A 22,952-nucleotide genomic window follows, 5' to 3' on the forward strand; every position below is an offset into this window, starting at 1 on the left:
GATGGGACAGGGAAAGGTTAGGAGTGGGAAGGAAGCGGCCGTGGCCTTAATTAACCCGCGGTTACTCGCATGGTGAGCGCGGCGCTCACCTTCGTACTATATTGCTTCTTGTTGGAATGTTACAAGACCTCCAACTTTGAAACTCCCTGTACCTTTCTAACAGATTGTTATGAAGGGGATGTGCCAGTCACTTTCATTATCTTTGAAAACACACACCCGCAATTCATTATTAGGCACAGTAGTGTATGTTTGGTGAGCGGTGCGCTCAGTAGCGAGTAACTGTGCTACTTACATTGCGCGTTTCGTAATAAGTCAGGGTTTGTTTCATGCTTGTGTTTAATGTGAAATCTTTATACTGTGACTTTTGTTAGACAATATATACAAGTTACAATGCCATCCACTAATCAGATACTTTCGTGGTTGGCTGAAACGGAGGAAAAAGTGCTCTTGGACAACGAGCTCTGCCACGAAATTTGAAAAGTGCTACAAGGGCTGGAACGTGTACTGCACCCTTGCAGAGCTCCTTCGGTGTAGACTAGATGTCAATGTTGCCTCGGCTGCCCTAAAAAAAAATATACTTACCGAAGGTGGTGAGGTCCTCTTCTCAGGCGCGATCAGTCCCTGTCGTCGAATCAGGATGCATAGGGATAGTGCATTCGGTAAACTATTGACTACAATAATTTATGACTCAGACTGATTTGAGTTTAATTATGTGTATAAAATTTTATTGATAAATAAAAAAAAAAGTAAAATAAATTTTATAAAATGTAAAATAGACTTGTTAATGTTACATTATTTCCATATGAGACTGTACAGCTAGAACTCTCATTAATGACACACATGACCACCTCGTTAATCCCTAAAGAATAATATTTATAATTTTCCATAAAATTTTGTTTAAATGATGTTTCCCATATTTGTTCATCCAATTATATAATGTCCGTGTAACTGTACACATTTACTAGGATAATGTTGTTTATAGACCAGGTGGATCAATTGAATAACAATATACTCATGAGAACATTTAGTGATGATAATAATAATAATAATAATAATAATAATAATAATAATAATAATAATAATAATAATAATAATAATAATAATAATAATAATAATAATAATAATAATAATATTGATGTGAATAAAATTTTGTATAGCCAATTCAAGTTATTCATCAAAAAAAAACTACTTGTCATCAGTCAAAATAATCATAATAGATAAAATTGCTTTATATAAATATAAAAAAATAAAGTATCGATTAACTAATTAATAAAATTGTTTTAATATCACTGAATTACATTGTAAACCAATTGAAAGAATACAGGAAAGTCTCCACAGTGTATCCCAAATACATATCTGAAGTGTGGAAAACCAACTTAAAATGTAATACAATAGTGATGATAATAATAATGATAATAATAATAATAATAATAATAATAATAATAATAATAATAATAATAATAATAATAATAATAATTGAAATAATACGACGATTTTTGCGTGGATCAAAACCTAGAATTTGTCCCTACTAATCTCTCAGATATGTGAAATAAGTTTGCAAACAAACATACCAAAAGCTACCATAATATAATAATTAATTAATTTTACTAATTTTATTGTACTCAAATTTTATTAATTACCTAATTAATTGCCTAACTGATCACTCGAAATCATTGTCTTGTGACTCAAATCCTCCAATATAGTGATATTAATGAATTTACAATGCATCGAAATGATAATAATAATAATATTGTAATAACAATAATAATAATAATAATAATAATAATAATTGAAACGATAATAATAATATCATTTAATGAATGTTATTCCTATGTTGGATATCATAAAAAAAAGTCCTAAAGAATTATAATCACCTACCAAAATCCAATACTATTGTTAACCAAATCGTAGATAAATTGAATTTAAAAAAAAAATAAAATGCAAATTATTTAATTAATTAATAAATCCACAATTGATTGACACAAGTGATTAATATGGTATTCATCAAGACTACCTAATTGCTTGTGAATTGCATTGGTGAAATGTTAAATAATAATATTCAATATTAATAATAATAATAATAATAATAATAATAATAATAATAATTATAATATCTTAACATGACCTGTAATTGCGGTACTCTTGATCCACCATCCTGATAAATTATAGTATGTTTATGTCAGTTATCTTAGAACATTCATTTGCCATGAGTAACACCATTGAAATAGAATCTTTCTTAACAGTGCTTATTGGGTTTTCTTTATCTATAAAACCATATTTGCCATAATTTAGTGAAATACCTAATCCACTGTGTAAAGGCATAACCATGAAATTCTCATAATATAGTTCACCAATATTAATAATAATAATAATATTTCTCTAACCAAAACTGTTACTGAGTTCCCATAATTACAATATCTTCCTTCCAAGTGCAATAAACAATACTTGCTTTAACCTGAGAATTCAGTAACTTTATCTCACATAATGGACCTTGGTTGTTGTTGCACAAAAATCTAAAGCTTTACTTTCGATATATGCGAATGACCCTTACTTAGATATCGTAAAATTAATCTGGAAAAGACAAACTCTCCTACTTTAAATAAAACGTACACTAACTTATGCTAATACGTACACCAAGCGAGGTAACGCAGCCAGAAATCCTAACCTAATACCACATTTCCACTAATATATACATATATGAACCTTGTCATCAGCACATACCACACTTTTGGCCTATTTCAGCGTCTCAACGTATTATAATTCGCTGAAATATAGCCATGACCCATTGCAAATGTTACTGTGGTTTCTTCAGAATAAAATGCATAGACAATGCACAGACAATAAAAGAATGTACCTAAATGATGGCTGATACGAGGCAAATAGAATAATAAATATATTTAATATTAATAATAATAATAATCATCTGTTAAAACCAATAAAATAGTTCCTACTGGCAAGCATCCACACCAGCCCAGTTGCGTGATCCATGTTACCAACCTAACTTTAAAATATCATTAAATGCGTACTATACTTTCTCTGAATAGAACGATATTGTGTCACGGCTAAACCATTTACATGTATCATCTGGTCCTTCTAACTCGTATACCTTCTTTAACTGGCCTATTTATTTCCTCACATTTATTCATTTACGACGTCATCATCATTTCTTATTCTGCACGAATTCTATTACCTCTCAGCTATCACGCTGATACTTATATTTCCATTTTTATTGAGAATATGTTCACCATACTCTTTGTTTTCCATAATTATCTTCAGATAAATAACCTCATGTATTACCATATACTCCCGACTACGAACCTTCAAACATCTCAAATAAATTACCGTTGCTCAATATCGTTCATATTATTCGACAACACTTTGATTTACCTGAGCCAAAATAAATCCTTTTATTTAACATTGTTCACTCAACTGTCTAACCGCGTTACTTGCCATAGCAACCAATATGTGGATGTATCAGTGTTACTGTCGTCCCAACAGAATTCTCGACAGTAACTATTGAATATATATATATATATATCTATATGTTTATTATCATTAATTGTCTTCATCACTCCTCCACCACGATAACTGTGCTTGCGTGAAACAAAAAAAATTCCGCCTAAATGCAATACTGACAATGCTACTGATAATAATAATAATAATAATTGCCTCAAAAATATAACTTGTTCGATACTAACAGATCAAATTTAGTACATACACGATTAATAATAATAATAATAAATATAAATATTTACACTACTCATAAACGGAATTATCCTAATTTTCTGGCTGTGTACTCGGGTTTATAGTTGCATCATCGTCACTCGCATACCTATTTAAATAAAGATACCATTATCAAAGGAAAGCTTTAGATTTTAAATCAAACATGAGATTGTGTACTCACATTGAGGGCACTTCGGGATCGCCAGGACTAAAGGCAGCCATGTTGTCTTACAGATTCATGACCAACATGTTAATATCATTTACCATTCTTGCTGTATCCGGCATTGGCTAATGTTACTACTTTCCACTCTCACTTGACACTGTGCACACGTTTATTTCCTACCCATAATATTAAACACGACAACTTGTCTTAAAACTAGACATTACACTGTAATACATATATACACACATTCGCAGTACTCAGATATTCTGGAACTTAGGCTGGATTCTACGTACTCTGCTTTAACACACTGCTGCTTCTCATGAAGCAAAGTCTCGCATGGGCTCAACGGTTTCCTTTGTAAAGCCCCAGCTGGGGAGAAAGTGTCCACCCCCACACGACCTAAATACTTATAGAGAGGGAGAGTATTTCCTCCGCTCAAATGTTTCAAACATATTACCAGCTGCGCTGCAGCAGGCTAATTGTTCTCCACTATTTACGGCTTACACATATATTTTAAAACTGTCTGGGTTGCTCTGCGGGCTACACACTCCAACTGAAGTTACCTAAGATGCAATTACTGCACAATTCAAAGTTTCGTCTTCGCCCTGCATGGACTGAACACTCGTAAAATCTGTCAAGTTAATACTCCACTCACTTGGGTGGTTTTAAGTACCTTAACAACTCAACTACTGTTTATAAGGCGTATTTCCACCTCCACTGTAGTAATAAATACACACAATTCTGTACCTTTGTGCTTGAACACGGAGCAAAGTTAAGACACGTCTGACCCCCACAAGTCTCTTGATGATGATTGACCCGTGAGAAACCACTATTCGGGGATGTTGGCGCACTAATCGGCGTAGGAACACTAATTCTTGCCACTAAAAATCCCAACCAAAAGAATGCTGGGTAGCTCCAAAACCAAGTTATCAAAAACATGAAATGCTTTGTACACACAAATTGCATCAATTCTTGTTACTACCATGATGCATCGTGACTCTAAAATTGTTCGTAATTTCTTTTACAATACAGTAGGCGTTAGTTGGACTATATCTTCTGCCGCGCTGATAAACCACTCTCCACGCTGGCAAGGGGTTCCCACTGCCGGTGATAACAAACATCTGGATACACAATATTCCAATCCATTTGCCACAAACCAGTAAGTTAGTTCAGAATTACTATAATAATTACTGACATCTCCTCTTAATATAATCTTCCTTACATACTGACAGGGATTAATTACAAGCCACATGTCATTTAGTCGCGCTAATTTTGAAATTATTTAAATGCAGCAATCTGATTGGAGCACACACTCCGCTGTTCATCTATATGGACGAGTTCATTCCAAAATAAGGGGATTCGGGTATTTAGAACCATGATTCTCCATCTCAGTCACTCCTGCCAGTACTTTTCCATTCTAACTACGCAGTTCCAAAAGATGATGTAATAACAGGTGTCCCAATAATTTATTTTTAGCAGAGAAAGAAGCATGAGTTCCTATCAAGGCTTCATTCTCACGAGCTAGCTACCAAAAATTTCCAATGCTGTCCCTTTGTTTAAGAACGCTGACTCTTACTATTTATTAACAAATACAATTATTAAAATGTTGCCAATCAGACTCATCCGATGGGTGCAGTACCACACAGCCTCGGGAAGTCAACTGAGTAGAAGTGGGTTCGATTCCCGCCTCAGCCATCCTCGAAGTGGATTTCCGTGGTTTCCCACATCTCCTCTAGGTAAATGCCGGAATGGTACCCAACTTAAGGCCACGGCTACTTTCTTCCCTCTTCCTTGTCTATCCCTCCCAATCTTCCCATCCCCTGCACAAGGCCAGATGCAGGTCTTCTGACTTGACTCCCGTAGGCGACCTGCGCGTTGTGATGAGGATGAAATGATGACGAAGACGACACATACACCCAGCAGGTGAGGCCAATGTTGCTTAACTTCGGAGACCTCACGGGATCCGGTGTTTCAACACGGCTACGGCCGTTGGCACAAATATATTATGTACCATTAATCATTATTATTCAATTTCCATAACTTAGAAGACATTTCGGGACATTTTTGTTTTTTCGGATTTTCTGGTAGGTTGCAAGAAAATCGGGAGATCTCCTGAAATTTTGGGAGATCCGGCAACACCATATGGCAATTCTAGCTGTCATAGATAACTGGGATAATCTGGATTAATGATTAAGAAACTCATAATTGGAGTTCATCTCTTTCACTTGCTCCTCTTGTCTGTATGAAAAAGGAGAAGATGCCAACAGTTTTTGCTGTGACACCAAAGTAGTGCCACATTTCATTGACTAGCCACATCGTAAATTTCGTTAAGGACCCAGGCTGCTGTTCCGCGTGAGAGTGCGAACTAGATGGCCTTGTCCACTTCTTATAGCGCGATGACACAGTGAAGCGGAAAGAACCCCGCCCTCCCGTGCTGCCTGGTCGGTGTGGCTCTTATCTCCATTCAGTAGTGTCTTGAGTGTGTGATGGTGTAGTGACACAAGCAGGACCGGAAGTGATCTCATCCCACACGTGATGGTCAAACCTGGTAAGTTTTTTTACATTTACATTCAGAGTGTGACAAAATTACGTGCACTTCATGGCATGGGGAATGATCGACTGAAATGACGACAAAACAGAAGAAGCAAATAATAATAATAATTTTAATAATAATAATAATAATAATAATAATAATAATAATAATAATAATAATACATTTCATGTGGCTATTTCTAGCCGAGTGTAGTCCTTGTAAGGCAGACCCTCCGATGAGGGTGGGCGGCATCTGCCTAGTGTAGGTAACTGCGTGTTATTGTGGTGGAGGATAGTGTTATGTGTGGTGTGTGGGTTGCAGGGATGTTGGGGACAGCACAAACACCCAGCCACCGGCCCACTGGAATTAAACAATGAAGGTTAAAATTCCCGACCCGCCCGGGAATCGAACCCATGGCCCTCTGAACCGAAGGCCAATACGCTGAGCATTCAGTCAACGAGTCGGATATAATAATAATAATAATAATAATAATAATAGTACTAATAATAATAATAATAATAATAATTAGCAGTTTCCCGCTGGCTCCGCCCGCAATGTACAAAGTACGGTTGTGTTCGTTACTATCCTCACGGATGTATTTGCAAAGTTTCGAGAAAATGAAATAAAGCACATGATCTGCTGTGGTAATAGAATGTAATATTATGTCAACAAAACACTTGAAAATACATCACACAAATAAATTGAATTAAACTTTTCTTGGAACAACACCACGCGCCGAAATGTTTAAAAGTCTTTCAAAGATCTTCGTTATGGGGACAAATGTACTCATAACTTTTCTCACAATCTACCTATTTAAGTAGTTATTGCCGCAAAAGCCTCCGTAGCTCAGGCGGCAGCGCGCCGGTCATTCACCGCTGGATACCGTGGTTCAAATCCCGGTCACTCCATGTGAGATTTGTGCTGGACAAAGCGGAGGCGGGACAGGTTTTTCTCCGGGTACTCCGGTTTTCCCTGTCATCTTTCATTCCAGCAACACTCTCCATTCACATTTCATTCATCTGTCAGTCATTTATGATTGCCCCAGAGGAGTGCGATAGGCTTCGGCAGCCGGCACATTTCCTATCCTCGCCGCTAGATAGGGGCTTCATTCATTCCATCCCTGACCCGGTCAAATGACTGGAAACAGGCTGTGGATTTTCATTGCCTCAAAAGAAATAATTTGAGCCACTGAGTGTTTTTAGATGAAAACGAACTGCGTACCTCAATTAGAACGAAAGATATGATTGCTTCAATGAGAAAAAATGTTGAAGAAATGAGACGTCAAATTGAATGTGCACTCATAACTTTCCCCAGAATCAACCAATTTGAATAGTTAAGAGCTGAAATGAAAGACCTTGATCCACTGAGTGTTCTTATGCCAAAACGAACTCCGTACCTCAATTAGATTCAAGGATATGATTGCTTCAAAGAGAAAAGAAGTTGAAAAATCAAATAATTTGAGGAATGCGCAAGTTAAGTGATTTATAGTACCTGATGACAAATCTGTGCATGAATACCTTTCAGTTTTAAAAAAGAATGAAGGAAATCGACCGGATAGAATGGCCGGACTGACTGACTTTAGCTTTCATAAATTTTTAATATATAGATGATGATAATAATAATAATAATAATCATAATAATAATAATAATAATAATAATAATAATAATAATAATAATAATAATAATAATAATAATAATAATAATAATAATATACCTTTGCTGCGAGATGTAGTGTTTACAGTGCACTATGTCTTCTGGTACGGGCTATACCAAATTTGTTACTTTCATTGTTCTGTCTCAGTATCATCCTTGGCTTTGACGATATGAAAGTGCCTGAGGTATGAGTGATGCTAGTAACACCATTCCTAATGCAGCCAGTCCCTGTTATGAATGGTGTGAAAGTATCGCTCATAGGGTCGGTTGGTGCATGCATTTCAGTGGGCTTGGCAGACTGATATGTAATAACAACAACAACAACAACTACTACTGCTGGCTCGGTGAGGAAAGCAACGGGAAACTACCTCACTCCTCTTTTCCCTAGTACGCCTCTTCAGTGACACTTAGGCTACTTATGACAGCTGTTGGTGGAGCTGTAGAGAATCAAACCAGCCTTCGGGCTGAATACCCAACATACACAGTCATAATAACAATAATAATAATAATAATAATAATAATAATAATAATAATAATAATAATAATAATAATGTATCTACGAGCACAAAAATCTAAGTTAATACAGTCATTATACCAGAATGGCATTACGGATCAGAAATTCCAACTTTGAACGGGAAAGAAAGAATTGAGAAAATTCACAAATGACAAGCTGGCCAAGAGGGAGGAAGAGAGGTACATCCCCGGCATTTTTCTGATGCCAGTGTTGCCAGGTCTGAAAATAAAAAGTCAGTACATTGTACGTAAAAATTTCGAGAGTTTTAATGAAAATTTCGGTAGTTCCTCTAGCACTGGAATGTTATAATATTACTAAATTAAAGAATGCAATAGTCATGTGAATTTATTATGAGAAAAATATACAATTTCACTCACCAGTACTCGCTGGCCACTCTATGATTCTTCTCTTCCACACTTTTCCTATAAGCCTAGATTCAGTTATTTATCAGACGTAGAAACCGTGTGCCAATTTTGAAGTTATAGCAGAATGCAGATTTTATATTCTATATGCGTGTTGGGGATTTCCCTTCGATTGATGCAGTCAGGGGTGAGTTTTGAGTTCAATAAGAAGGCAGGAATTACGTAATTCAAGCCTAAATGAAATGCTGCGAAGTACCTAACGGGTGATGTTACCGATAAAAATGTCCGACTCGTTGGCTGAATGGTCAGCGTACTGGCCTTCGGTTCAGAGGGTCCCGGGTTCGATTCCCGGCCGGGTCGGGGATTTTAACTTTCATTGGTTAATTCCAATGGCTCGGGGACTGGGTGTTTGTGCTGTCCCCAACATCCCTGCAACTCACACACCACACACAACACTATCCTCCACCACAATAACACGCAGTTACCTACAAATGGCAGATGCCGCCCACCCTCATCGGAGGGTCTGCCTTACAAGGCCTGCACCCGGCTAGAAATAGCCACACGAAATTATTATACCGATAAAATTTCATGCAGTGAGACGAGGAAAGTGTTTTTTAGCACAAATATATTAAGTACCATTAATCGTTATTATTCATTTTCCTTAACTTTTGGTTAGAAGAAATTTCGAGAGATTTCTTTTGTTTTTTCGGGGTTTCTCACGCGTTGCATAAAATCGGGAGATCTCGTGAAATTTCGGGAGACCTGACAAGACAGCCTGATGCGAACATTGGAGACCACAGAAAACAATCTTTAATGGTGCTGACGGTAGGATTTGAACCCACCATCTCTCGAGTGAGAGCGCACAGTAACACGAAACAAACCATATGGCCAGCTCTCTCTCGGTTATGACGATAATAATAATAATAATAAAGTATACACGGTGAGTAACATAAAATTTCCATCGGCAATACTTCTTACAAAACAACGAATTTTTAGAAACAATGAGCAAAATTATAAGAAAAATTCTAGGCCAAAAGTTCGCAGACTGACAATACCGATTCAAAGGCAAGGAGGAAATAAAACAATACAGAAACATTCGCAGTTACCTTGGGAAACGCAGGTTAAGGTTCTTTCTTTCATTTCTATTAATATATTGATATTTCATTATCCTTCATTGTTAAAAGAATGGACGCAGACAGACTTACAAAACAAATAGTTGACTTCTCTGAAAACAGTGGTAAAGAGAAATTAGGCACAATGAAATGAATTGGAAAATAATAATAATAGTATCCGCCTCTGTGGTGTAGTGGTCAGTGTGATTACCTGCCACCTTCGTAGGCCCGGGCTCGATTCCCGGCTCTGTCACGAAATTTGAGAAGTTTTACGAGGGCTGGAGCGGAGTCCACTCAGCCTATGGAAGTCAAACGAGTCGAGGGGGTTCGATTCCCTCTTCAGCCATCCTCGAAGTCATTTTCCTTGGTTTCCAACTTCTCCTCCAGACAAATGCCGGGATGGTACCTAACTTAGGGCCACGACCGCTTCCTTCCCTCTTCCTTCTCTATCCCTTTCAATAGTCCCATCATCTCACAAGGCCGCTGTTCAGCATAGCAGGTGAGGCCGCTTGGGCGAAGTACTGGGCTTCCTCTCCACTTGTATCCCCGGCCCAAAGTCTCCCGCTCCAGGACAGTGCCCTTGAGGCGGTTGAGGTTGGATCCCTCGCTGAGTCCGAGGGAAAAACCAACCCTGGAGAGTAAAGCGATTAAGAAAGAAAGAAAGAAAGAAAGAAAGACATATTAATAATAACAGTAATAATAATAAACAGGCAGGAAGTACACGAATAGACGTCCAGAACTGGGTAATCCTCACATCCAAAATTCACAAATGGCAAGATGACCAAGTGGAACGAAATATGGGCACAACGGAAGGAAACTGCAGACTTCTATGTATATTTCGTAGTCCTAATGGGCTTATTCGCAAATATACAGTATAATAATAATAATAATAATAATAATAATAATAATAATAATAATAATAATAATAATAATAATAATAATAATTTGCTCTTTGTTTGACGTCGCACTCACACATGGCAGATTTGCAGCGAGGCAAGGAAGTGAAAGTAAACCGATTGGGATTATAGTAGCCATAGCCTTAATTAATGTGCAAGCCCTGCATTTGCCTGACGTGAAAATGTCAAACCACGGAAAATCATCTTTAGGGCTGCCGAGAGTAAGGTTCGAACCCATTATCTCCCGATTCCAAGTACAATCCCGCACAACGATTACGCTATGCGATTTGCATAAACATTAGAGGTACAGCCTCTCAGAACCCGTAAACTTACGTACATCATGGAAGAGCGAGCTACAGAGACGACACATCCCGCTGGCCAAATTAGTTTGTATTCAAATGTATTAACGTAAATTCCGATCTCCTCTAATAACGTGCGCTCAGTAAGTACTCTACTCGTAAACTAAACTGCCATTTCATACGCTTACTGCTAACCATGCCTCGTGACCGCCACATCTTCAATCGCGCCAGCACCGTGTATAGTGCCGGCGATGTTTCGCTGTCTCTCTCTGCACATCTACTGAGTTCAAACTCATGTTGCGATCCGGAGGCCGACACTCTACCAGAGATACACACATGGAACTATTATCACAGAGATACACGGGAGTATATATGCACTTTGCCCATAAAAGCATATCGTCGCTTCACGAGCAAAACCTGGTATCTGAAAATGTTCTTTATCGGGTGAGTTGGCCGTGCGGTAAGGGGCGCGCAGCTCTGAGCTCGCATCGGAAGACAGTGGGTCCAAACCCTACTGACGGCAGCCCTGAAGGTGGATTCCCGTGGTTTCCCATTTTCACACCAGACAAATGTTGTGGCTGTACCTTAATTAAGCCCACGATCGCTTAATTCTTACACCTAGCCCTTTCCTATCCATCGTCGCCATAAGACCTCTCTGTTTCGGTGCGACGTAAAGAAAAATTGTACAAACAAACAAACAAACAAACAAAGAGTTTATGAGAAAAGTTTAACTGCATGAAATCTATCCACTGCCATGGGCTCATTCGTTATCTGAGTGACTGTACTTGTATAGTAGGTGGCATACGTAACTATCAGAAGAAGGTGAAGGAACTCCGTACGCAGAGCGTGTCGTGGCCACTCGATTACCGACTCATTTGAATACGGCGCGTGGGTGCTGAACAAAGTATGTTTGAAGACATTCAATTTCCTCCAGGATTGCCTGTGGTATTATGAAATTAATAACATCCTTAATATTGTAATGCCCCAATCTCTAACACTAGGTGTAGAAAACTGTATAGTTTCATTAAAAAACATAAAAATTATAAGAAACATATTTAATACCATTATCTCACCAGATGTTAACACCCCGAAGAAGTACCTCAAGCTCAATTAAGAGGCCCTTGGTAACTTTACTGAAAGTGAACTCATATTTTCGATATTTTTAATGGTTTGGGTTATTTGAGGTGAAGTTTTTTGTTTAATTACTCAGTATATTGACAATTGACAATATTACAACTCTCTTGACCATATCAATTAGGCCTATTCTTTCTTTCTTCCTTATTTCATTCCTAATTCGTTTTCCCTTCAGGGTCGGTTTTCCTCGCGGACTCAGTGAAGGACACCACCTCTACCGCCTCAAGGGCAGTGTCCTGGAGCGTCACAATTTTGGTTGGGATAAAACTGGGGAGGAGGACCAGTACCACGCGCAGATGGCCTCACCTGCTATGCTGAACAGGGGCCTTGTGGAGCGAATGGAATGTTGGAAGGGACAGGCAAGGAAGAGGGAAGGAAGCACCCGTGGCCTTAAGTTAGCTACCATCCCGGCATTTGCCTGGAGCAGAGGTGGGAAACACAGAAAACCCCTTCGAGGACGACTAAGGAGGGAATCAAACCCCCCTCTACTCAATTGAACTCCCGAAGCTGAGTGAACACCATTCCAGCCCTCGAACCACTTTTCAAAATTCGTGGCACAGCCGGGAATCGAACCTGAGCCTCCATTGGTGGCACCTAATCCCGGAAACTACTACACCATAGAGGCGGACCGTATCAATCATTATTACTATTATTATTATTATTATTATTATTATTATTATTATTATTATTATTATTATTCATTCTGGATTCATTGGCTGAATGAACAGATTTGAGCACTTCGGTTCGATTCCTCTTAGGAGCGGACTGGGTGTTTGTGTTTTTCTCAATACACGCCACACTGCCAACCATCACAGAAACATACAGTAGTAAAACAGGGCCACACCACATGTTCTGTACAGTTCAAAACCGCGACAGTAATAAACATAGACCAGTGAACCTCAGCCACAGGCCACTTCTGAAGTGTAAACCTTGCTGCTACATTTTTCAACTTTCTTGCTAGAAATAGAACCCATGTTATTCCAGGTAAAGAGAAGACACTTTTACCATCTCGGCTAAACAGCCCTTAAAATTCTAGATTAAACGAAAATAAAATGAAAAGATGCATGGGTTAATGGCATCTGTTTTTCTTTCTAGTTGCTTTACGTCGCACCGACACAGATAGGTCTTATGGCGACGATTGGACAGGGAATGGCTAGGAGTGGGGAGGAAGCGGCCGTGGCCTTAATTAAGGTGCAGCCCCAGCATTTTCCTGGTGTGAAAATGGGAAACCACGGAAAACCATAAAATCATTTGTAAGGCACATAATAGCATAAGTGATAATTAATCACATGACGTTCAACTATGTACTACTGCCTTCCTGAAGATATTTCATCAGCGCTCTGAAAATCTATGAAACTCCTTCCTAAAAATCTCGCATTTACAGAATCAAAAACATTTTTAAAGGGACGTCTGCACGTTTCTGAAAGTGTGTGATGAATGTGGGTATGACTGACTGATAGAGTGAAATTAGTACTGAGCAGACGAATGAATAAATGTGTGATTGAAATTTTTTTCCTACGGGCTTTACGTCGCACCGACACAGATAGGTCTTATGGCGACGATGGGATAGGAAATGCCTAGGAGTTGGAAGGAAGCGGCCGTGGTCTTAATTAAGGTACAGCCCCAGCATTTGCCTGGTGTGAAAATTGGAAACCACGGAAAAACATCTTCAGGGCTGCCGACAGTGGGATTCGAACTCACGATCTCCCGGATGCAAGCTCACGCCTCTACGCGCACGGCCGACTCGCCCGGTGTGATTGAAATTGATTAGCCAAATGGTCGATGGGGAGAATGAATCAGCAGTGAGAAATATTATATTTATTTTATATCTCGTCCACTAGGTGTTCCAAATTTCCATTATCATAATTATTGGCGTCCGCCTCTGTGGTGTAGTGGTTAGCGTGATTAGCTGCCACCCCCGGAGGCCCGGGTTCGATTCCCGGCTCTGCCACGAAATTTGAAAAGTGGTACGAGGGCTGGAACGGGGTCCACTCAGCCTCGGGAGGTCAACTGAGTAGAGGTGGGTTCGATTCCCACCTCAGCCATCCTGGAAGTGGTTTTCCGTGGTTTCCCACTTCTCCTCCAGGCGAATGCCGGGATGGTACCTAACTTAAGGCCACGGCCGCTTCCTTCCCTCTTCCTTGCCTATCCCATCCAATCTTCCCATCCCTCCCCAAGGCCCCTGTTCAGCATAGCAGGTGAGGCCGCCTGGGCGAGGTACTGGTCATACTCCCCAGTTGTATCCCCCGACCAAGAGTCTGAAGCTCCAGGACACTGCCCTTGAGGCGGTAGAGGTGGGATCCCTCGCTAAGTCCGAGGGAAAAACCGAACCTGGAGGGTAAACGGATGATGATGATGATGATGATGATGATGACGATGATGATGATGATGATGATTGGCGAATAAATAATATTAATTCTGTTATCACTTTTCATCAAAGTTAACTTGATATTCGTAATCTAAATGAAAAGCTACCAAAACGATTACAATCACTAATATGTCCAATATACCTACATGTGTCAGAATAGTTAACGAGCAGTTTTCCAGCTAAATTATCATTACCTTCAAAATGACCACCTTAGCAATCCACACCACTCTGACGGCTTTAGAAGCAATGAAAAAAGATTCTTTTAATAACTTATGAGCTTTCTTTCCTTTTTTTAAAGTTACGATATTACGGTGTGAGTCGGAAAACAATACGAAGTTACAAGGTGATGTTTAGGTAGTTGAAGGTAACTTGGGTTGTCCTTCTGTGACATCTTGCCTTGAGATATACCTCTCGTGTCAATCACAGAGACCGATTCGTGATAAATCATCATCATCATCATCATCTGCTTACCCTCCAGGTTCGGTTTTTCCCTCGGACTTAGCGAGGGATCCCACCTCTACCGCCGCAAGGGCAGTGTCCTGGAGCTTCAGACTCTTGGTCGGGGGATACAACTGGGGAGTATGACCAGTACCTCGCCCAGGCGGCCTCACCTGCTATGCTGAACAGGGGCCTTGTGGAGGGATGGGAAGATTGGAAGGGATAGGCAAGGAAGAGGGAAGGAAGCGGCCGTGGCCTTAAGTGAGGTACCATCCCGGCATTCGCCTGGAGGAGAAGTGGGAAACCGCGGAAAACCACTTCGAGGATGGCTGAGGTGGGAATCGAACCCACCTCTACTCAGTTGACCTCCCGAGGCTGAGTGAACCCCGTTCCAGCCCTCGTACCACTTTTCAAATTTCGTGGCAGAGCCGGGAATCGAACCCGGGCCTCCGGGGGTGGCAGCTAATCACGCTAACCACTACACCACAGAGGCGGACTTCGTGATAAATATGTTGTAAAATATTAGGATTTCAGTAGCTGACCTTCTCTCGGAACCTGATATTCATTTTCTCTTTCCCTTTCGAGTCCTTGGTGAGCAATTCGAAATCTGTGATCGAACAGACTCAAAATCTCTGATCCAGAAATGACATAACTGTATACATTTTAGGAGATTTCCTGCTAAATTATTTCAGAACGGTAACGTAGTTCATCCAAGCGTATCTAACCACGATTATTATATGGTATTAAGAGGGGGGATCAAATGTAAACGGGATTTTATTTTAATTTAAATTCATTTATTGAAAAACACAAGGCAATTACAGTTTATTTTTCCATATAGTTTCCTGCTTTGGAAATGCATTTTTCCCAGCGTATGGGCAGCTTTTTGATGCCTTCATCGTAAAAAGAACAGGGACGTGTCACCAGCCAGTTGGGCACAAGTAGCTGCCTCTATGGATCAGTGGTAGAGTGTCGGCCTCCGGATCGCAAGATAGCGGGTTCAAACCCGGCAGAGGTAGCCGGATTTTTGAAGGGCGGAGAAAAGTCCATTCGACACGCCATGTCGTACGATGTCGGTATGTAAAAGATCTCTGGTGACACATTTGGTGTTTACCCGACAAAATTCATTAAATCTCAGCGAGAGACGCCCAAGAGAGTCGAAAATGACGAGCAGACAGCCAGATGGCGTCAAATTGAAATGTCTGCACACGGTAGCTGAGGCCATACGATTATTATTATTATTATTATTATTATTATTATTATTATTATTATTATTATTATTATTATTATTATTGCGCATAAAGTCTTCCACACTCTCGTCATTCTCAAATCGTTGTCCTCCTAGAGCTTCTTTAAGCGGTCCGAACAGATGGAAATCGTAGGGCGATAACTCCGGGCTCTAAGGAGGATGATCAAGTGTAGTCCAGCGCACTTCCTGTAGCTTGAAGACAGTCAGCGCTGCAGTATGGGGCCGCGCATTGTCGTGGAGGAGGATGACCTGTCGAATCGGTTGGTCTCGTCTTTTGCGGCGACATGCAACAGCTCGCAGTAGTAAGCAGCATTGATTGTGCGTCGCTCATGCAAAAACTCAAGTAGCAAAATGCCTCGCCGATCGAAAAATCTGTTGCAAGTACCTTGCTAGTTGATAGTCGAGTCTTGGATTTCACTGGCGCTGTCTCCCCTTTCCTCCGCCACCCCTTACTGGCTTGTTTGGATTCGGGAGTGTAGTGGTGGACCCCTATTTCGTCGCAGGTGACGATCTGACTCAAAAATGCATCACCTTCCTCCGCAAACCTTGCTGTAAGCCTCTGACAGAGCTCCAAACATCTCAACTTCAGATTTTCGGTCAAAAAGCGAGGGACCCATTCGGAACACACTTTACGGAACTGAAGATCGTTTGTGATGATTGCTTGACAGCTCCCATAATTGATTCCGACTTGTTTTGCAGTTTCTGATACTCTCGCCCGTCGATCATCGTCAATAATGTCTTTAACCGCACGAATGTTCTCAGCAGTAATGCTGGTCCGAGGACGGTGAACGTGTTGCTGATTTTCCACACGTTCTCGTCCTTCCTTGAACTTTTTATACCAGACAAACAAACGCGTCCTTGACAACGTTTGATCATCGAACTGTTGCAGTCAATCTCTGGCAAATTTCCGCCACTGTAACTCCTTCACGAGCAAGAAATTTTATAACAATGCGTTGCGCGGTGGAGGGGTGCACCCGTTGCTCCGACATCGTGAGCGTTACTGCCGAAACGGCGGGAAATATCTAACAGCACGCTCTCCCCACTCCTAACGGTCCCGCCCAAGCAGTGCATAAGCGCGGGGCCAGTCCTACCAACTGTTGATGTTCAGGAAAATAAATCCCATTTATATTTGATCGACCTTCGTACATACCATCTATCTCGAGCCTCCAGGGCTCAGGCTGCAGTGCGCCGGCCTCTCACTTCTGGCTTCCGTGGTTAAAATCGCTGTCACTCCATGTGAGATTTGTGCTGGACAAACCGGAGGTTGGACTGGTTTTTCCCGTCTACTACGGTTTTCCCGGTCATCTTTTATTTCACCAACACTCCACAATATTATTTCATTTCATCTGTCTGTCACTAATCATTTCACCAGACGAATGTGACAGGCTTCGGTAGGCGGCACAATTCCTTTACCCGCTGCTAAATGGGGGCTTCATTCATTCCATTCGTGAGCTGGTTGAATGACTGAAAACAGGCTGAGAATTTTAATTTTCATTTCACCGCCTATCTATACAGGATATAACAATACGGTATGGTCAAGTATTCAGGATACGACATAAAAACTGTCATGAAAAGTTCAAGTGTCCTCCGTTAGCTTCGATATATGCTTCAAACCGCCATCAGAACATCTGAGATTCAATGCGACAGCGGGCTGATTTATAGGCACACAGTGTCTGCATATTCTACGCCAGGAACCCCTACTTTTGCTGAATGAGGAGCCACGTTGAGAAAGATTAATGATGAGCTTTCAACAGGATAGAGCTCCGCCAAATTAGACATTAGTCGTGCGAGACCAACTGAATGAGGGATATCTAGGAAGTTGGGTACGAGGCCCACGAGGTCACCTGATTTAACGCCTGGTTGTTTCTTGTTCCATGAGGTCACGGAATTTAACGCCATTATAATTCTTCCTGTGGTAGCATTTGAAACAAACAGTTTACGCAGAGGTGCCAGAAAATCTCGAGCGCCTTCGACAACTCATCGCCGAAACCTGCAGATCAATAGCAACAGCTATCCTACAGCATAGTAGAATATCAATTCATCGGCGTACCTAGATGTGCATATATTATTACGTCAGCACTTTCAGCACATTATGAGGCGGTAAAAAGTCAAAAATAAAAAATATTCTGTTCTAGACCTTCAGGATAGCAATTCAATGTTGAAAATATTCTAGGGTGATGAGCTACGAATTTTAGGTAAGTAAAATATAATAAAGTATGAGAATATGTTCATTATTTATTCTTAAAAGTTTCAATCCTTGTCTTAATCATCGTTATCATGTCGATCAGATTAACAGTTTGTCTTTTTCTACCCTTACGAGTGCTAACGTGCGTCAATGCATCTTTTCACTTAAGCAGTGGTTCCCTAATGTGAGTCAATGCAGAGTTTCACCTAAGCCCTTATAACCACATTCGGTGTGGATATTTTTAAAAAATTAAAAAAATGCCTGAGGGTATTGAACCAAGGAACACATTACAGATAATCATCAAAATAAGTGAATTCGGTTAGGATTTGAATAAAAAATAAAACAAGTAAGGAAACAAGCGAATTTAGGCTGCTTTTCCGGAACTGTATTTAGGCCGGAAGTGATTTTGGAACTCTATTTTTTGTTTGATAGAGTTATCCAAGACTCCTCTTTCTTTCTTAATCTGTTTACCCTCCAGGGTTGGTTTTTCTCTCGGACTCAGCGAGGGATCCCACCTCTACCGCCTCAAAGGCAGTGTCCTGGAGCGTGAGACATTGGGACGAGGGATACAACTGGGGAGAATGACCAGTGCCTCGCCCAGGCGGCCTCACCTGCTATGCTGAACAGCGGCCTTGAGAGGGGATGGGAAGATTAAAATGGATAGACAAGGAAGAGGGAAGGAAGCAACCTTGGCCTAAAGTTAGGTACCATCCCGGCATTTGCCTGGAGGGGAAGTGGGAAACCACGGAAAACCACTTCCAGGATGGCTGAGGTGGGAATCGAACCCACCTCTACTTAGTTTACCTCCCGAGGCTGAGTGGAGCCCGTTCCAGCCCCCGTACCACTTTTCAATTTTCGTGGCAGAGCCGGGAATCGAACCCTGGCCTCCGCGGGTGGCAGCTAATCACGCAAACTACTACACCACAGAGGCGGACTATCCAAGACTTACAAATTGAAACCTTTTTAGGCCTTTTGATCCTTCAAATTTCGGCACAATTGAAGAAATTACTTAATTTTACTTTTCTTCGTAGTATGGGGACCACTACTTTGATTGCTAAAATATATTTTCAAAATTAAAAGAGAATCCCTGCCCTAAACTTTTCATTCAGAAGACTGACGTATCCTAACTTTCGGCTTTCTATTACCGTCTGCGCTATGCTGCACCGTGGCGTGATGAGTGTAGATTACAGCTGATTTGATAAGTTCAAGACTATAGCAATGCCCACTTCTCCTTCTTTCTGAGCTAGTTAACGTCATGCTTCACTTCCGTACAATACCACGCTACAGACGGAAGTCTTCAAAATCATCCAACTCCTATATCAATGTTCAACGTGTGTATTTTTTTCTTGTGCTTGTGTTAGTCTGCATTTTATTTCCTCCTTACTACCACCATCGTTAATTATTCTACTACACCATTAACAATTCCATTTAGGACTTCATTTCGTCCGCCTCTGTGGTTTAGTGGTTAGTATGGTTAGTCGCCCGGGTTCGATACCATCCTCGACGTGGTTTTCCGTAGTTTCCCATTTTTCCTCCAGGCAAATGCCGGGATGGTACCTAACTTAAGGCCAAAGCCGCGCTTTCTTCCCTCTTCCTTGTCTATTCTTTGTCTATTCCTTCCCATCTTCCCATGCCCCCTCAAGGCCCCTCTTCAGCATAGCAGGTGAGGCCGCCTGGAAGAGGTACGGGCCCTCCTGCCCAGTTCTATCTCCGACAAAACGGCTCACGCTTCAAGTCACTGCCCTGGAGGCGGTAGAAGTGTGATGTCTCCCTGAGTCCGAGGAAAAAGCCAACCATGGAGGGTAAATGGCTTAGGAATAAAGGAAGACTTCATTTCCTTATCTAATACAACAATGCGCAGTGCGGATAAATTGTGCTTGTTGTTGCTTAAGTTTAAATTATCTGATTAACTCATCAACTATCCAACCCTGAAGATGGTTTTCGGTGGTTTCCCATATTAGCAACAGGCAAATGGTGGCTCGGTAGCTTCCTTTCCACTCCAAATCCTGTCCTATACCGTCATGACTCTAACAACTAGATATTTGTGCCAGTGCGACGTAAGGCAAATTGTAAAAATATTTACGAACACAGATCTTGTGTATATATTATTACCAAGGACGACCATAGTTCTAATCCCGGGTAACGAGCGTGATATTTTTGAAAGTGAAAAGTTTCGCCCTTGTAGTTCTCATTTCCCTAACATGGAAAATCCCGTGGTTCTGATCAGTATATCAACAGATACCTAAAACCATCACCTTGTTTGATTGCTTAGTTGTCGTTGGTTTAATAATCTGCGTATGTTTTGTTATCAATGAAATGTTGTATTCTCTCCTCTACCCCTTTTAGTCCTTGTTATCTCGACGTCTCGAAAGGTCATAGGTCATAGGTCATAATTCTATCCACTTACAGTACATACCACGTTGAAGTTGGGCTTTATGCCGTATTGGTCACCAACTGGGGATGTGATACTGAAATCCCAGCGCTGAATCTGTTACTCTCAGTATCTGCGCGTCTCTCCGGGAAATTTAATGCCATATGCTACCTTTTTCGTCGTCAGCTGCATCACGCGGGGTCAACGAGACTTATGAGCACGCTTGAACTCTCCCACTGTTTGGGAAGACCAGCGTTTGTTTCCTGCAAGCGAAACAGTGCTCATGCGTGATACTTCCATGTTTTATAACTTAGCAGGATCACAAGGACCGTAGAAATAACAAAAAATATAACTCTTTCCTTCCATGTTAATACTTCCGAATCTAATCTCAGCACATCGATTGCCATTTAAAACAGGTCAAATATGAGAAATCTGTGTTAGTACATTCTTGGGTTTGTTAAAAAGAGTAACGCCTTTTCAAGACAAAGCACATGTAATAATAATAATAATAATAATAATAATAATAATAATAATAATAATAATAATAATAATATTTGGAGTCAATTTTGGCCATCTGTGGGCCAGATAAAAAATTCTTTCTGATTTCAGTTGCCTTGGACGCCAGCATTCCTTCATTCTGTTGCTATCAGGACCCTTATTTATTTATTTATTTATTTATTTATTTATTTATTTATTTATTTATTTATTTATTTATTTATTTATTTATTTATTTATTTATTTATTTATTGGATGCAAATATATAGACGTTCATCCAACTAAAATATTTGCTCACAACTTCCAGTATTATTAGGTAGAAATAAAAACCAAAGGTATATGAAAAAATAACAACCTGGATACAAAAATAAAATTGTGAAAAGTAAGTAAAAGTAGTTAATCTATTACGTAACAATAACAATAATAAAATAATGAACGCAATAATAAGAATATAAACAAAAACAGACAACATGGCATCCTTGTCTTAATTACCTGTCAGGAATGCCTATAAGATTTTAAGAAATCAGATTTTATATCTGGAAATAAATCAATATTCACAGGATGAAATTTATTATAATTTATTATAAAGTGACGACATTCTATATAGAGGTGAATTTAAATGTTTGTATTAACTCTTGGCAAGAAAAATAAGCTGCTAAATTTACCTTCCGGTGTTCTAGGTGCGTTAAATAGAAGTTGATAAGATAGTTCCATACCATCTACGTCATTAATGACAAACTTATGGAGAAACACCATCAACTGATATTTTCTCCTGGTATCTAGCCCTTCAAACCCAAATTTTTCAATCATTTTGTAATGAGATAAATATTTTCGATATCCTCCGGTTTTTCTGAAATATATGTATTTCGAGAACATTTTCAGGATCATTTAAATCAAATCTCTGTGTAACTTTGTTGCTGGATTCTTTTCATCAGTCTAATATTATTATTTTTAGGTCGCTGTTTCTGGTTTCTGGAACCCCTCAAATGACTGTAGCTTGTTTTTGAATGTAGTTTTATCGTTGATGTCTTTTTCCATGGAGTACATTTCTGTCAGGTCCTTCTTGTTTTTAATAAACCACTTCTCATATGAGTTGCTTTCGATATTAGACTCGTTAAAATGTTTTTTATTTTAGTGAGCCTCTTCCCGCTATTGCACGGAATCTGTCCAAAGAATTTAATCCTTCGTTTTCGTATGACGTCTCATATCATGCCGCTTGTTTTGTACAGTTCTTGTCTTGTAATCAGGGTCAGCGCATTTTCTGGGCCCAAGGATTTTCCTCAGGAATTTTTCTTTCTTCTTGATTTCTGGGATGAATTTTATGGTTGTTAATACCAAACCACACAGGCCTATGCACTCCGGTTGAGTCACTGTCTGATTATGTTTTAGCTTAATCTTAATTGAGATCGACTTCTTGTTGCATGTGTTCTTCGATAAGTGTTCCGGCTCCATGGGTAAAT

The 22,952-nt window shown here is 40.0% G+C and overlaps 1 protein-coding gene across 1 annotated transcript in view; it reads left to right on the top strand.

Annotated features, from left to right (window-relative positions):
- The first annotated feature begins 6,377 nt into the window (after nt 1–6,377).
- Nucleotides 6,378–22,952, top strand: part of LOC136867432 (ras-related and estrogen-regulated growth inhibitor) — a 177,137-nt gene continuing 160,562 nt past the window's right edge. Inside the window, exon 1 of the mRNA XM_067144635.2 lies at nt 6,378–6,434. Coding sequence (XP_067000736.1) covers nt 6,422–6,434 — 13 coding nt within the window. The 5' untranslated portion in view covers nt 6,378–6,421. The remainder of the gene's footprint in view (nt 6,435–22,952) is intronic.

This window comes from Anabrus simplex, chromosome 3 (assembly GCF_040414725.1).
Source record: "Anabrus simplex isolate iqAnaSimp1 chromosome 3, ASM4041472v1, whole genome shotgun sequence".
Lineage (NCBI taxonomy): Eukaryota > Metazoa > Arthropoda > Insecta > Orthoptera > Tettigoniidae > Anabrus > Anabrus simplex.